General features: G+C 37.6%; 1 protein-coding gene across 4 annotated transcripts in view; it reads left to right on the forward strand.

The window, feature by feature from the left end:
• LOC137062575 (homeobox protein PKNOX2-like) overlaps positions 1–18,597 on the forward strand; it is a 132,605-nt gene that overhangs the window by 85,249 nt on the left and 28,759 nt on the right. For all 4 annotated transcript variants that reach the window (XM_067433456.1, XM_067433455.1, XM_067433461.1 and 1 more), the window contains 2 exons: positions 466–574; positions 5,817–5,953. In XM_067433456.1, the coding sequence (XP_067289557.1) occupies positions 488–574; positions 5,817–5,953 (224 nt within the window). In that variant the 5' untranslated portion in view covers positions 466–487. The remainder of the gene's footprint in view (positions 1–465; positions 575–5,816; positions 5,954–18,597) is intronic.

An 18,597-nucleotide genomic window follows, 5' to 3' on the forward strand; every position in this document is an offset into this window, starting at 1 on the left:
TTAATTATTTAATGTTGTTGAATTAGGAAAATAACTATTTTAGGGCTTTATATATTACCAAAAGAAAATGACACAATGATACATGATGGAAAAAATAGACTAATTTAGACAAAATAAGACACGTTTTACATAAAATATTATATTGTCCTATAACATCTTGTAATCCATGAAAACAATGGTGACAGATTATTAAAATAATGAAAAATATAACCATTTTAAAAAAGCAGAAACAGATAATGATTTTGGACACCACACACACACACACACACACACACACACACACACACACACACACACACACACACACACACACACACACACACACACACACACACACACACACACACACACACACACATACACATACACATTTATTGTCCGTTTGGTAAATATGCCAAGTAGATACCAATTTGGTCATATAACAACACTCACCATAATCCTTTATGTCACTGTTGTTTCCTTCAGGGTCTCCATGTGAAGCTATCCCATGATGCAACATGTGTCCCCAGCACCAGCATTGACCATGATGGCCACACAGAGCGTCCCACCACCATCGTACCAGGAGAGCCAACAGGTCAGTCGACAAACAAACGGCAAAGAAACAGGAAGGCTATGACAAACTTTCTGTTTATTGAGGTATTTTTAAGAAAATGTCAGTTTTATTAAGAACGTAGAGACCCACCTTAGATAAAGGTGCACAATCCAGTCCAGTTACAAAAGATGCACATACAGCTCGTCTGCTGAAATAAAAAGCTTAAACCAGCCTAAGATAGTATATTGGTGTAAGCTGGTTTAAACTGGTCTCCCAGCCTGGCCATGATGTTGTTTAACCGCTCAAATATGCATTAAAGTGCCCCTATTGTGTTTAATTGAATTTTCTCTCTAATGTAGTGTGTTATATCGCTGTTTGTGAATGTAAACGTTCTGCAAAGTTGTAAAGTAGAAAGTGTAAAATAAATAAAATGATTGTCTCACAAAAGGAAGAATCGACTCTGACCCGCCTATACAAGTCGTTTGTAATTCGAATCCCACTGCCTTACGGTTCAATACGTCACTAGAAGAGACATCCGCATAACGCCACTGTTGTACGTCATTTTACTGACCACTCAAATCTCAGAGTTCAACGCGGGATTCACAAAACACTTGCTCTTAAAGATGGGTCAGTACCAGTTTATTCAGACCAGCTGCTCCTCAGAATCACAACCTGAACGTATGAATAATTATTGATGTATATATGTTCTACCGGCTGTTCAAAATACGTAGTTTTGTGTTTTATATTGTGTACGTTTCCAGCCAACTCATGTTATGACTGTCTGACTGAAACTCTTCTGCTCATCAGCTGTGGCCACTATTACCTAAATCTGTGTGTATTAATGCAGATCGTCTGTCGTTCGCACTACTGTGAGTAAAGATAAAGGATGGAGCCAGATTTATGATCCATCAGTCATTGGCGTTAGTGCTGGGCTCACGTATGCGCTGTTATTGACACAGTTTCCGCATGTGCACCGTAATAAATCAGAAACACACACATGGGTTTGTTGATGGACACACACATGTTAATGCTGATGGTGAGGAATACCAGCTCAACATCTCATTAGGGGTGTGACGGTTAGTATATAACCGTGAGACCGACGGTTATAGTTAAACACCATCATTAGAACTCTATAACCGCCAAAATTGATTATAAAAAATAAAAATAAATTAAAAAAAGATGCACTCTGGGGGGAAATTGTATCAGCTGACAAGGGAAACGGAGGCGGAGTTAGTGGTACTTCGGAGGCTGCTACTGCTGGAGATGATTCGGGAGAGGTCTAAGAAATTTTGGAGACCATCATCTCCTTAATAAACGGAGGTCTGAAATCTCTGATTTCACTTTTCCTGCGTCCATCCTTTTAGCAGGCTGTGGGCCTTGGCAAATGCCACACAGTTTTTCAATTGTCTTTTGTTTAGTGCTGGCTTCTGGGCACTGATTCGACCATGGAGGCCATTTCGAGACAGAATCCGACAAACTGTTCTGGTTGACACAGGGACTTCAGGTGACCAGGTCTCGTGGAGCTCTGCTGCAGTGGAAAATGGGCTGGCCTTGGATTTTCGAGCCAACAAACGGTCCTCTCGAGCAGTTGTCTTGCGGGGTCTGCCTGACCTGGGCTTGTCAAAAACGTCTCCAGTCTCTTCAAATCTTTTTTTTATCCTCTGTACTTGACGCTGAGTCACATTGAAGGTGTCTGCCACATCAGCAGTGGATCTGGTCTTCAGCCTCTTGATAATCAAAACTTTAGTCTCAGGGTGAATCTTAGGCATGTTTGCTGAGGTCTAGTTGCAGTTGATGTGAAGGTCTAGCGTACTGGGGTTCTTTTTATACACACTTGAGACCTAATTGATCCATTATTAGTCACAGGTGAAGCTCATATGACAAGGCGACAACACTTATGTCTTTGCAAAAATTGACTCAATAGGCTTTACCAAGCTGTGAATATTAGAATACTTTTTGAAAGTTTAGTTTTTCACTGAAACATTATCACAAAAGCTGGTGGGATTAAAATGAGCCATTTCTTGTAAAAAAATCTTGATTAGAAATATATTTCTGCGGCACTTTAGGTCAATTTGTACACAAGCGACAAGACTTTTGTCAGGGACTGTACACGGTAGACCAATCACAACAGACTGGGCCGTCTGGCCAATCAGAGCAGAAAGGAGGGATTTAGAGAGACTAATCATTGAACAATGTGATGATGTGCAATGTATATTATGAGGAAATGAAAGTGTTTTTTTTTTTACCTTTGATGCATGTAAACCTGTTGTAGGAGACACCGAAACAAAATTAGCAGTCTTTAAAATAGCATAACAGGGGCACTTTAAAACCACCAAAGCACACTAGCCTAACAAGACTGGGAGATGATAAGACCAACAAATCAGATTTCTTGTCCTTTCAAATCTCAAATTGTGGACGTCAGAAATGATCTGCAGTCCTGTGCAACATTTAACATGTTCACCGTGCTTCTCCTGAGGTAATCAGAGCGACACAGAGCGGCATTTTTGTCCCAGAGTCCCCCTGTCCCTGTCCAGCTGCTGTATCCCTCCATCCTGAGGATTAGTGGCTGGGGAAAACAGAGCAGCGCTGGTGGAGACATGCAAATGAGAGCTAGTTAAGTGTGAAGAAGCTAATTTATTTCCTATTTGAGGCTGGGATTAAGACTTCCAGCTTCCTCCTTTAAACCATTTTTGTTCTGGGGAGGGGGCTTGCTTTCAAAAGCTGCATCACAAAGGAGAAAAGCAGGACAGAGAGAGATGGGAAAACGGAGACAACAGGAGTCTCTCTCTCTCTCTCTCTCTCTCTCTCTAATGCATCCTAAACAGGGTATTTGTGCATCCTGACTATGTTTCGAATGCAAGGGCAAGACCTCTGCCCACCTCGACTGCCAGAGTTTTATTTGATGACTAGGTGGAACATTTTCCTGCAGAAGGTGACCTATGTAAAATTTTAGGGGTCAAGTGCCTCAAATTAGATTCCAGATTTTAATGAGACCATATGCTGCAGTCGCTAACGTTCTTACATTGTCAAGATGGGCAAACCGAGAGACTGCAGACACTTTGGCAGTGACTTTCTGAATATGTATGCTGAGATGTTTTTTTTTTTTGTTGCTTCAAGTTTTTCTAGAACTTCATCTGGATGTGTGCCATTTTTCCTCCAATGCGGAAAAGATAAACCAGATTACTACACGCACATATCCGCTCTTATATCTATAAAAGCGCCGTAACCCAGAAAAAAGCACGAAAGTGAAGCGTTAATAAACTAAATCTGATAAGACGACAGTGCCTGGCTGTGAGCCACCAATAGCATGCACATGAGCTGGATGATGATGAACGGCATCTTTGGCTCATCGGCGTGGAGAAAGCACAATGGGTTGCATGTGCTTCAATCACATGTGTTTTTAGCTGTATTATTGTATATATTTCCTGACTGTTTTATATTTATGCTTTTTGGTAACACATTAGTATGGGGAACACATATTCACTAATTTACAGCTTTTTTATACTTAGTAAGGAAGTTGTTAAAGCTCCACTGTGTGATATTTTCCCCCATCTAGCGGTGAAAAGGTTTATGACCATCCAGTGAATTATAGTTTCTGTTCCTCTCAATTCTGATTTAGTTTTAACTCCTACGGTGGCCGATTTAGTCCAAGATTAACATGGCAATCCCCCTCTTCACATTCTTGAAGCTTGAATTTACGGGTATGTCCCTCTTTGGCTACTGTACTTTCAAGATGGAGGGGCAACATGGCGACAGGCCTCCGAACCCCTCACCCGTATGTATTTTCAATGACATATTATAAACTTACGTGAATACTTTATTACTTGAAAGAAGTAAATATACATTAATGGCACATATATTTTTGAAAGAACTAAGTGTTTTTAGCTAAGAATAAACTAAAAAAGTTACACAGTGTAGCTTTAAGTTTAGGTATTGGGTAGGATTAAGGGATGTAGAATAAGATCATGCAGAATAAGGCATTAATATGTGCTTTATAAGAACTAATAAACAGCCAAAATCATAGTAATATGCTTTTTGCCAATACTTGAGAGCTGCTGAACAGAGAACTTACTTAGAGCATTTGATTTATGTTTGTCATGAATTATCAGCTGTTTTTAATTGCTGTGAATAAGTCCAAGAATTCTGAAAAGAAAACTGAATTAATCTGATTAAAAAGAGAATCTGATTGGTGTTCAACATTATACAGTAAATCTAATCATAGACAAATAGTTTAAAAAAATAGTTTTTTATTTAAAAAAAAAGCAGCATTTTAAGCAAAATGTCCTGGGTTGACATTTCACTCCGTAACATTACACTGTAAAAAAAAATGCAGGTCTCCAATTGAAAATTTTCTAGTGACTGATTACATTTAAATTTTTTAGTTGGCCAAATTGAATTTCTGTGAATTAAATTGCATCAATTTACAGAAATTCAATTTTGCCAACTGAAAAATGTAGATGTTATTAGTCACTAGAAAATGTTCAATTGGAGACATGAATTTTGTTTTACTGTGTAGGCAGGTTTGATTTATATGCTGTTTAATGTTTATGATTGCGTTCTTTTACATATGCATTTGATTACATATGAAATCGCTAGTTTCTGCTTCTTCTTTACCTGAATTTGAATCAGGAGATTCAGAACTCTTCTAGAAGGTGTGTAATAGCGCCACCTACCCTATAACAGTGAAAACACAGAAAGCCGGAAATTTCTGTCAATGATGAGAAACGAGTTAACTGTTGTGTATACTTATTATTTTGGTTTATGTCCAAGTTCACGTTCAAGTAAAAAAAAGAAAACAATCATAAATGAACATAATGACGTGCCTTTCATTTGTAAAATATTTGAATCACTGGATTATCCATGAATAAGTGTTACTACATGTATGTTTATTATATACACCCTTTTATGCTAGTAGATGCTTTTTCAATCTCCCAAACCGCCATAAAAAGCTCCATAAAACACAAGTCAAGTCACCTTTATTTATATACCGCATTATACATTACAGATTGTTTCAAAGCAGCTTTACAGTGATAACAGGAAAATAATGATTTAATGATGCAAACAGAATTCATTTCTGCTGCAGAGCTGTCAGCTCAGTTTTGATTCAGTTCAGTTCAATAGCTGTGTAAAGTTCATCAATAATTGTAATAATTATAAAGAAATTCGATTCAGCTATAAAGCAGCGCTGCAGAATCCAGTGATGTCAGTGTTTTCTGCAGTGGTGCATATGGACTTTATTGTGTGTGCACTATGGTCAGATTTTCTGTATTGTGTATTGTTTTAGATGACAGGCACTACGCAGCAAAACTCAAAGGCCCAGCATGTCCATCTCTCTGCAGCCTCAGCCGCAGGGGCCGGCCCGGTCAGCGTGACCCTCGACCCCCAAGCCCAGCTGGAGTCAGACAAACGGGCCGTTTACAGGTGAGTGTTATGCAACCGTGCAATTCCCCATTAAGGACTTCATTTAGAAGTAAATCGAGATTTTTGCATTCTCTGAAGAAAATGTGCAGGAGTGCTTGCATGATGCAATGATGGGCAACATGATGTAACATTGCTTTGGCTTTTTCCAGGACATTGCTATGTGGTTTTAAAGCCAGATCCTATTTACACCATGTAAAAGTAGCAGTTCTTTGCATTATGTGTAAATACAGTAATTAAATGCTATTTATACTTTATTTGCGCAGATACATACTATTTGCACCTCAGTATTGTTGTACTTTAACATGATGCAATAATAATATAGAGTGTAAATTATTATATTTATTAAAATGCTCAAATGGATGGACAATAAAAGCCCTCCCTACACCTAACCCTACCAAAAGCATTTATTGATTATTATTAAACATTCATTAGGCACTTTATTTCCAATTTTAGAAAATGTTCCTCATTTTTATTGAAAGTAAATGCCTTTCTGGTGTGAGATGTGATGGGAAAAGGGAGAAGAGCGAGCTCGGCAAAAGGCGGATTCAAACTCGGTCGATCGCTTCAAAACATACTTCCTGCGATATTACGCTCTACTGACTACACCACTGAAGACGTTAGGTCACTCACATGCGTCTCTTTTAATCTTTAAAGGGTTATTTCACCCAAAAATGAAACTGATGTCATTAACTCCTCCCCCTAATGTCGTTCCTCACCCGTAAGACCTCCGTTCATCTTCACACACAGCGTATGCAAGTGTATGCAGTGTAAATAAAGATTCAAATGGTTATGAATCAGCTAATTGATTCATGATTCAGATCGCCAATGCCACGTGATTTCAGCAGTTTGGCACGCGATCTGAATCATGAATCAATACGCTGATTCATAACCGTTCAAATCTTTATTTGAGGATTGAAAACAAACCCGAAAGAGAAGACAATGCTGAATTAAGTCGTAGTTCTTGTTATTTTTGGACCCAAATGTATTTCCGATGCTTCAAGAGACTCTTATTAACCCACTGATGTCTCATATGGACTACTTTGATGATGTTTTTATTCCCTTTCTGGACATGGACAGTATAGTGTGCATACACTTGTATACGATCTCGGACTAAATATAAAATATCTTAAACTGTGTGTGAAGATGAACGGAGGTCTTACGGGTCTGGAGCGACATTAGGGGGAGGAGTTAATGACAGACATTTCATTTTTGGGTGAAATAACCCTTTAAAGATTTCTTTCTTTCAACAAATCACACTGACCCCAAACTTTTCTGTGTAATATGTTACACAGTATGAACGTTTTTGTGTAACTTTATTGTTCCAGTGAATACTATGTTTTTTTAGTTTTTTACCTGTACGCCATTGTTCCATCAGCTATAAATAATTCAGTTTTATAGTTATTTGAAACCCTCATAACATATTGATCTAAATACAAGCATACAGACTAGACACTTGATTTGGATAGCAACACGCCTGCATAAGTCATATTTTCCTTGTTTATTCATGAAGTAAATAATACATGGCACACTGACACTTTAAATACTTAAAGCCTCATTCCCAATCCTCCCCTTCCCGGTTGATTACAGCGCGGCTGTTTGCGAGCCGCATGCATATCGTATCCTGTCCCATCATCGGTTCCTGTCTGAAGGCAGCCGCGAGGCCTCATTCGACCGGCTGCGGCGCTGGCTATGATTAGCCGTGTCTCGCGGCGGCGTGGCAGAGGCCCGTGGTTTGACGCTAACCCCTGAGGCAGGTCTGTGAAGGCCTGGGCAGGCCTGGGGCTCAGTCTCTCAGCTCCTCAGAGAGAGAAAACTGCCTTTGATGTGAGCAGCCAGCCGAAGGCAGCCTGCAGGCGGTGTGAAAAAAAAGCCTAGACTCAGCCTACATTCACACTACATACACACACACACACACACACACACACACACACAGTATGAGTCTACTTCCCTATCGTTTCTAGTCACATATACTCAGCTTCTCACTCGCCGTATATATCTCACCACCTCCTTCTCTCTCTCATACACACAGATTTCTGGTTTCATCCTACATGACACATCTTAAGTGCTCTAAATATTCAAAGGCGCAACAGAGAGCCATCACTTATAACTTGTTCTGATCCTCATCCGGCACAATGAAAGTGCACAGGTGAAATAGAAACCAAAGAGAATCAGACATCTTGTACTGTCAGGTGTCTAATGCAATTTATGTGGAAGTATCAAATAAGAAATTTAATGTTACAAATAATTATGTAATTTTTGCTACTTAAAGAATAGGGATATATTTAGATATTTCCTTATAAGTTTCATTATGCAGTCAAACCAAAATTTATTCAGACACCTTCAACATTTTCTCACATTATCACAGTTTATTCGCTATAGTTTAGAAAATGGTAATAAAATATGACAAGAACTCAGTTAAACTGTCAGAACAAATTCATCTTGATAATTTCAGATAACTTCACAATCAGGTAATAGCAGTTTAGCTCAACTAATGGCCGAGCAATGCTTCATTTAGTTCAGTCTGTGGGGTCAAAGGTCACATTAAGCGATTAAAGAAAAAAAACTTCAGCAAAACATGCTCAGGTCAAAGTGTCTGAATCATTTTGGTCCCAAATTTTTATCATTTTTACTGGTAGTCACTGTAAAATTATTTACAAAAAATATTTTGTATATGAAGGATCATGTGACACTGAAGACTGGAATAATGATGCTGAACATTCAGCTTTACTGAATCATTTTTCACAGCATTACTCTTCTGTATGACCTTTGATCATATAAATGCAGTATTGTTGAACATTAAACCCCTAAATTTGTTATGCAGAGCATAAAGCAACATGTATCTCACCTCCCAAACTGTAATCTGGGTATTTACCAGAGCGGAGAAACATGTGGAGCTGTTTGTTTATAGTTTCCTCATGTATTGTTTTGATTTAATTTGGCAGGTTGGTGTTTATTTCTGCACCTTTCTTTTCTCTAATTGCCAGTTTTGCAGGTTTGAGTTGTTGAGTCTATGCTCTGGCGTACGTTGCTTAATTATTAACAGTAGAATAAATGTGCGATACAGTAATTATCTTAACGAGTTACTGCACTCTCTTTTAAAGCATCCGAGACCTTCTCTTCTTATTAGAAACGAGGCAGGGGGTCTCTTTCCTGTGGGGTACTGGCTACATATCCAAAATTAGGTCCAATAAAATTCAGGAGATGAAATTGTAATACGTATCCAAAGAAGTTCCTGAGGGGGTAAAATTCAGCAGCACTCTTCCACAATGATGAAAGCAACATGGAAAGGAGACTAAGGTGGGAAGTCAGAGAGAAGTCACAAAGAATCCCAGCAAATGTTTTTATTACCAAAAACTTATATATATATAAGTATATAAATTATACTATTTATTATATACATTTTAGTATATATTCATGCAAAGATCATCGACGGTCCCAGATTATTGCAACATTCACCGCAGGTTAAAACATTACACTCTTACTTGATCTGGACAAACTGAGAAAAAGATTTAAGACTGCAGCTTCAAAATTGGACCATGATAAAACTAGGTTGGAGTGACATTCATTTCTTAATTAATGTCAGGAGTGCAAAATAATCAGTCTGTAATTTTCAATATTTTAAACAGAATAATTAATTCATTCGTAGGCCTGTCACGATAGCAAATTTTGCTGGACGATAAATTTGCCAAGAAATTATTGCGATAAACGATAATGTTGTCGTTCTGAGACCATTTTCATTTAAAATAATGATAATGGCATAATAATGTAGGTAAACCTTTTCAAAGATCAATAAACTTTAATTTCTAAAGACTATTTAACACTAAAAATTGAAAACACTTTAAATAACCACAATAAATGAACAAAACAAGCATGGACTCTCAGTCTGTTAAAAAAATGCATTTAAATAAGTACCAAAAACAATAAATAAAAACGGATGAAAACTGCAACGGATGGTTGTGTTTTAGGAGCATATTAGGGGCGGCACGGTTCACAAAACCCACGGTTCGGTTCGTATCACGGTTTTAGGGTCGCTGTTTTCCGTTCTCTACGGTTCTTGTTGTTTTTTTTTCTTTTAATCCAGAAATGTACTTCAGCATATGATATATGAATTATCCACAATTTAGGATACAGTATTAAAACAAATTGTTATATCATAGCCTAATCATGCACAAACTGAACTTGACCATCTGTGCTCGAGTATAAACACCTCCCCAAACGGACTAGGCGCGCGCAGTCAACGAGAGAGACGAGGAAAACAAAAAAGCATGCAAATGGCAATTATCGCGGCCGGGAAAATTATCGAGCTAATTTTTTGTATTGCGCGATTAATTGATTTATCGACTATCGCGACAGACCTATTCATCCGTATTCTCTCACGTCCACTCCGGTTTGTGTTCACATAGATGCACTAAGACAGCATCCATTACGGCTTTTAGTCAAAAGTGTGAATATTTGAAGACATTTTTATTTATTCTCACGTTTGCAAAATATTTCATCATATAGAATATAATTTCTATTAATTTTCCAATAAATAATGCAATCTGAAAGAGGGCTCGCTCTGTCTCTCCTTTCTTACGTGTTTGCGTGTTATGACTGATTCGATCTCTAAAGCTGTCAATCATCTTTCGTGACCACTTCCTCGTTCTAAGCTCTATGAAAAAAACAAACCCAACATTTATAAACAAGAAGCTCATACACACACGATTAAAATAGACTATGGTTTGTGTATGATTTTCATGCGATTTAGGCTATTTTCATATCAATAATGCATGTTTACATTATAAATGCTAAGCAGGTATAGCAATTAGCTGCATAATAAAGGCTAACGTAACATATTTCAATATCAAATGACTAAAATCTACATGAGATCGCGATTGGAAGTTAATACAAACATCCGGTGGTGATTTGAAAGATTTGAGATAAAGTGTAATAATTGTGCTTAATGTAGCTTAATGCTAATTGTAGCGCTAATGCACGCTAATTGCACAGGAGCTATTCTATTCCATAATCTAATTTGTTAAATTAATTCACATAAGGTCACAAAAATTAGCTTTTTTTTCGTTTTCTAGAAAGACATCAGATAATAGGTGGATATTTATAGTGGGATGAAAGTGGTATAGATGGGAAAGCCATAATGCCAGAATAAAGAATAATAATGGCACAAACAAAAGTACAAACAAAATAACAATGATAAAAGAATAATGAATATTAGGTCTCATTCACGGTAGTGTGAAGGGTCCGTCAAGTGAGAACAATAGAAATGTGAATGGAACAGTTCACATCTCCAGACATTAGACTGCAAAATAGTGATTACAGGGCAATAAAATCTTCAATAGTATCTTATCAGCCTTCTCTAAAAACTTACATGACATTGTTTTAGCAAAATTCTTCAAGAAAATTCATTCAGATTTTAAATTAAGCATGAGCAGACATGTGGCTTCAGCTTCATTATGTTTCTACGTTTCTACAACACAGACACATCATATTTTTATATATTTCAAATATATATTCTTAATATTTTTATTTTAGTTTTTATGTTTGAGCTAATATAATGATCTGAATGATAATGTTCTGTTTTATTTATACAAAGAAGAGGAGGAATATAAATCAGAGGGCCGTCTCTTGTCACGTACACTCTAAAAAATGCTGGGTTAAAAACCACCCAAGTTGGGTTGAAAATGCACTAACCCAACAATTGGGTTATTTTAACCATATGTTTGAGTTGTTTTAACCCAGCGGTTGGGTTAAATGTTGCTTAAGACAACCCAATTGCTGGGTTAAAACAACTCAACCACTGGGTTTAAACAACCCAACTTGGGTTGTTTTTAACCCAGCATTTTTTAGAGTGTAGCACCATGGCTCCTATCCCCATATTAATAACAGTCTGAGTAATTATGAGTCTGTAAACTCTTAAGTGTTGGCTTTCTAAATACATGTTGTTTATTTGTCTATTCAGATTGACTGATTGATATGACAGATTTAACCATATTGTTTTATAAAAAATTCTTTTTATGTCATTGTATGTCATATACATCCACTCGCCAAAATAAGGGGTGTGGGGAAGGGGTGAAATGTATTATATGCAATATATTAATGTTTTGTATCCATTGTAATCCAATTTAATCCTTCAAAATTAGACAAAATGTCTGTGTACAGAATGTGTACACCAGTACACCTCTCAGCCTCCATCTTTTGAAGTATTTATGTTTATGTACAGCCTTCAGACTCCCAAAGGTGTGCTTATATTGGGGTATTGAAACATCTGAACGGGGTTTATGTGTTTCTTTCCCTTCTCGCCGTGACTCAGATTGGCGGGTGCTGAGTGAATTTGCATTGATACTGGATTTCAGTCTTGTGGTGCACAGTCATGCTGTCTTCATTGAGCTCCAGTGGATCAGGGGTGTCATGGACTGACGGAAAATAGAAAAATAGAGAGAAAGAGGGAGTAGAAAACAGAAAAGGAAAAGGAAATGAGAGAGTTGGAGAACAGCTTAGAAAACCCAGCAGTAGCAGCAGCGCATATCAGTCCCAACAGGAGTGCTTTTAATTTGACAGCCAGAGAGGAAATGGTGAGCCAGTTCTCCCCAGCCGCTGTAATGCACCATAAATTCTGTTTACATTCGCTGTTGGGGAGCTCTCGCAGTCATTTGGTGCCCAACGTCTTAACGACTCTCTCTCTCTTACTAATGGTGCTGCGATTTCTATACCATCCAGAGTAAGTCATCTTATCCGAGCCATAGATTCATCCTGAGAGCGAGTGAGTCCTGATCATGAGTGTCAGGCTAAAGGATGTATTTTTTAGATTGTAACTGGCAGATTATGGTAAATAGTACTGAAAGTATATCAGGAAATCTCGGAGGGCACATTTATATCCGAGTAAGATTTTGTTCCCCAATTTAAAGCCATAGACGTCGAGTTTTATTCTATTTCATCCTGTCTTGTGTCTCCAGGGTGCGCAGTGTTCTGAACTTCACAGGCTGACTGTCTGAAGATTGAACGTGTGTGTTCGTGTTAGCAAGAGCTACTAAAGTCTGCGAATGAATCTAATACTTGTTAGCGCTGCTTGCTAAGGCAATATTAGTTCTCAGGCTTAGAGGACTGCTCAAATATCTATATCATTTGAACATTATTTCATAGAGACTTCGCAACCACCTAGAACAGGGGTTTTCAAACTTTATGTTGCCAAGGACCCCCAAATATGTTGAATCTTTTATGAGGGACCCCCCTTCCTAAAATTCCTATATTTATATGTATGAAAAAAGATTTAAACTGTTAAATAGTAAGTGTTACATTATAAATACAAAGTATTGTTTCCAAACCTAAATTGGCTATACCTACTATTAAATGATTAAACCTTAAGAAGAACATTTTCAGTTAAAAATTATTTGAAAAAGCAGCTTTCACAATAAATAAATACTGTGTTAGGAATACTGCCTTACAACCCCGGTGAGTAAGATAAATGGGACTATAGTAAGAAAAAATCACTAGAAAAAAAAGCAAACATACAATTTTGGAAAGTGTAACATTTAGAAATGTTTGATAGACTTTAAGCAGTTTTGCTTTGCCTTTTTATTCTCTGAAATTTTCTGGGGACCCCTTAGAACCTTCTGGAGGACCCCTGGGGGTCCCCGGTGGCGATATTTTTTTTCCCAGGATGGTAGGGGAAGGTACCGCCTTTTTTGTCTATGATTGGCTAGCAGGGCTCTCCTCTGATTGGTTATACATCTCATGGCAGGCTGTAAGCTAGTCTTTTTTGATCGTCTTTAAAACAGAAGTAAACGAAGTCAATCACATAGCCTACACACACACGTTTGTTTTTGTGACATAACCGTATTTTCTATCCCCTTACACTGCCCCTGTCCCTAACCCTACCCATCACAGGAAACATTCTGCATTTTTACTTTCTCAAAAAAAAAAAAATCATCCTATATATGATTTATAAGCATTTAGAAAGTGGGGACATGGCCAATGTCCTCATATTTCACCCTCTCCTTGTAAAACCTGTCATACCCATGTCGTACACATTTGTGTCCTCATATGTCACAAAACATGCCCACACACACACACACACACACACACACACACACACACACACACACACACACACACACACACACACACACACACACACACACAATTACTATGTTTAACATGCACTAAATGGTCTATTACTAGCAAGTTTATGCAATGTTAGGTTCACAATAAATAAAATCTGTCATATTTGTATCATACTGTGGTGTCTCTTCTATGAAATTGGTCTCTTCTATAAAATTGCCAATGAAAATGTGGACTTGAAATATAAATCTGAAGACACGGATATGTGCTTTTCTTAGTATGTTGGATTGACTTCGATCGTTTCTCGTTGTAAAGACGATCAAAACAGACTAGCTGACAGCCTACCATGAACGTGAGATATATAACCAATCGAAGGAGAGCCCTTCTAGCCAATCATAGACGAAAAAGGCGGAACCTTCCCCTACCATCCTGGGAAAAAAAGAATCGCTCCCCGGTGTCATGACAAATCCTGTCCCCCGTGTGAAATCGTGTCCGCTGGTAGCGGTTTTAAATGCCTGATCAAAAGTTGTTATACATGGTTCTGGACAAGCAATTGTTTAAAAATAACTAAATAATAAACTAATAAACTATGAATTCATTGCCATACTAAGTACACACGCAAAACATTTATTTGAAATGTGTAATTGATTGCTATAATGGGAGCAAAAACATGTTCTGAATTATATACTTATATAAGCACTTATAGCTTCAGTTATATACTACTAATATATGAAACATATGCTTTGTAAGACATTAAAGACTATTTTAACACAATTTAAACAGCAAAAATCAAAACGCGATTGTGTAAGAATTGTAATCAGGCTCTGAACAGATTACCTATTAAAATTTATTTCAGTATTTTTTTATTTCATATATTATTTCTATTTTCAATAGAATCGCTCTGGGGGTCCTTGCGGACACGATTTCACAGGGGGACAGGATTTGTTATGACACCAGACCCCAGTTTGAAACCCCCTGACCTAGAACACCGCATAGCAATGGTCTAAAATTCAATCTGACCATACTAGCAGCTACATACAGTAGAAATGCCCTAGCAACCACTCGTATCACCATAGCAACTCTATGAACAATTTAAAGCACCCTAGCAACTATAGTACATTGCAACACCCAACAAATCTTCCAGACTAGCCTTGCAATGCATACATTAAAATACATAAAAACAAAAAAAACGAATACTTTGAACCCCTTAGCAACTGTATAGCAACCACATATCAACGCCCTAGCAATTACCCCGAACACCATTGCAACAGACTACAAACCACCCTAAAAGAGTAGCAACGACCTGGCAACACCTTACAAATCACCTAGAACATCCTAACAACCACATACAATAGCAGTGCCCTAGCAACCATTCAAAACACCCTAGCAACTATAGTGCATTGCAACACTCTACAAAACTTTCAAGCTAGCCTAGCCATGCATACAGTAGCAGGGCCTTAGAAACCATGCAAAACACCCTAGCGCCCACAAAAAGTACGTTGAACCCCTTAGCAACACCCTGGCAACCATTTACCAACGCCCAAGCAATTACCCAGAACACCATAGCAACAGACTAGAAAACACCCTAATACGTAGCACTGACGCACTGACGGTCACCTAGATTACTACAGCAATATTAAAAACAACCAAACCAACTACATAGCAACACCTTACAAATCACTCAAACCAGCCTAGAAACCACATATAATATCAGTGCACTAGTAACCATTCAAAACACCCTAGCAACTGCATAGCAACAGCCTAAAATTCCCCAGAACCCTTTAGTGATGATATAGCAACATTCTGCAACCGGACACTAACTGCATAGCAACTCTCTAAAAAAAAATATTTGAACACTTTAGCAATTACTGTATATAGCAGCATCCTAACACACAAACTAACGGCACAGCCTAGCAGCAACTTTTGCATTGGTAAGCACTACTCATGTATGTTAAATCATAGCATGTTTAAAACCTTTGATTGCTTTAATGTGACATCTCTGTATTAACTAACCTCTATATCCACATATGGTCCAATGAAAAGACCCGGCTGTGTATGACAACAGGCCACAGATACCCTTTACCCTGCAGGTGAACGAGTGAGGTGAAAACAGTGCTGAAAAAGAGCAGCGCCACTCATTGAAATGCAGCAGTAGGGGTCCCATATAAACCCTGATGGCGAGCGGTATGTTTGTGTGTGCGCGCCCCCCTATACAGGTTGAGCTCCAGACATGTAGCCTGGAGGAGGGAGTGTGTGTTCATGTGAGTGTGTGTGTGTGTGCGAGGAGCGGTCTCAGCGTGGGGGCACCCCAGACTGGGTTTAATAAAGCCAGCAGCCACTGGCTCGCCCTGATTAGGATGGCAAACATACCGGGTGAGCACACAGAGAGCACACCCCATCTCCCCGGCAGCCCGTGGGTGGCCCACCACCATACCAAAACAAATGCAGCTACAGCTAGTATGAAAATACGTCCAGCTTTAAGTTTGGATTCGGAATTGCTTTGATGTGCTTTTTTGTTTCTTAGAACAGATTTATTTGCTGTTTGCTTCTTTTTAATCTTCGAGGGCTTAACCTCTATACTGAGCTTGATATCAAAAAACAGGTAAGACCCATTAGATTAAGCCTTAAGTAGCTAATTAGCTGAGACGATGAAACCGATTCGTTGAATGGAAATACAAATGCCATATCCGACTTAATTCGACAGTTCATGGGGTCAGTTCTGCTGACTCTTATCTCAGGAAATAACACTTTTATGGGTTAATAGTTCCCCAGCTCCCCTGGTCCTGAGACCTCTGCACTGCAGACACATCTCATTGCTTTGGCACATTACCAGCTCTAGGTGGCTCATGATGTTTGAAGAGATACAGACACGGTGCTAAATAGGATGACTGATTAGTAAATCTGAAACCCTAATGCTCAAAATAATTAGTTGGTTTGAGTAGAGCAAACTCAGATGAATTAAATGAGTTCAAGCAAATTAACTTTTATGAGTTTTTAGAACTTGCTTTTTCTTTTGAGTTCACAAAACTAACACATTTTAAGTCGTCTGAATCGTTTCACTGTTTTGAGTTTTATGAACTTAACATGTTTTATGCATTCTGACTTATTTACCCTGTTAAAGAGTTGATTCTCATGCTAAACAAGTCTTGTTGGCCAGAGTTGGATGTATGACGGAGTATTTCTGTGCCAAATACACTCCTTTCGAATTCGAACACGTTTCGGAAAGGAAGTTTCGCAAAAAAGTTTCCATAACAGCGTATCTGTCTTTTATAAATCTAATAAAACTAAAGACTTTTTGGAGATATATAGGATGCAGTGCTACTCTGTCAAGATTAACATAAGACTGGCAGAAACTGTGTGGCACCCCGCACCCCTTAACTTGAATGTGTGAGTACACTTATTTATACATTTAACTTTAAATGTTCTAATTCAGGAAATGCTAACTTGTTAATTTGCTAACATGTCAACAACAGCACTTGCTGAATGAGTGCAGCAATATAAAGCCTTTAACAAATCAAGCCACATGAACCACTTGTCATCATGATGGTACCTCTCCAAAAACCCACATTACCATAATAAAACAATAATCTCTTCTAAATCTCCCACTTAACATGAATCTTGCACTCACAAAAAAAAAAAAAAAAAAACACATTATATAACACTTAATTTTAGCATTTACTCATACCTTTTCGAGTGCCATGGGCAAAGCATGCTGGGAAGTAGAAATCACAGCCCAGTTTCAGTTAAACTTAAGTTCATCTGAATTAAAATAGATCATTACATAAAACTCAAAACAGTGAAACAGTTCAAATGACTTAAAATATATCAGTTCTGTGAATTTGAAAGAAACCTAAATTTCTAAATACTCATAAAGTTCATTTGACTAAACTAATTAGTTTATTTTAAGTTGGTCCTCCTTAAACCAGTTAATTATTTGGAGTTAGGGTTTACAGTGTGCCATAATCATTCAGCAATTAGTATGTTGAAGCTATAAAAACATTGTGTTACCATTTAGCAATGTAGCATTTTTTCTATTAGCTTGTTAAAGCTAGCCAGGTTTCCATTATAAAATATTTAAATTGAGAGTACATGGTCATTTTAAGTTAAATGTATGAATTAGCTTACTCAAATATTTCAAGTTAAGAGCCATTAAAATGTATGAGTACTAAATAAAAATCTGCTAGTTCTGCTTGCTTAAACTGAATTTCTAAACTGATAACCTAATAATTTTTTGTGAGTTATACAACTCATAATTACTGCGTATAAGTAAGGTAGTTGTTAAGTTTAGGTAACTTGATTATGGGATGTAGAATATGCAGAATTCAGCATTAATCTGTGCTTTATAAGTACTAATAAACAGCCAATATCCTAGTAATATTCTTGCTAATAAGCAAACAATTTGTGAGAAATGAACCCTAAACTAAAGTGTTACAGTGTGTTTATTAATTTTAAAGTGTGGAGTTTGTGTTGCTTACTTCAGGTCAGCGAGTGAGATATTAATTCAGTTTCCATTCAGTTTAACTCAATTAGTGTGCAGTTTGTGAGTCTTTTTTACTAATTCATTTCATTATAAGAAACTGCTCTTATGA

The sequence above is a fragment of the Pseudorasbora parva genome, chromosome 23, assembly GCF_024679245.1.
Source record: "Pseudorasbora parva isolate DD20220531a chromosome 23, ASM2467924v1, whole genome shotgun sequence".
Classification (NCBI taxonomy): domain Eukaryota; kingdom Metazoa; phylum Chordata; class Actinopteri; order Cypriniformes; family Gobionidae; genus Pseudorasbora; species Pseudorasbora parva.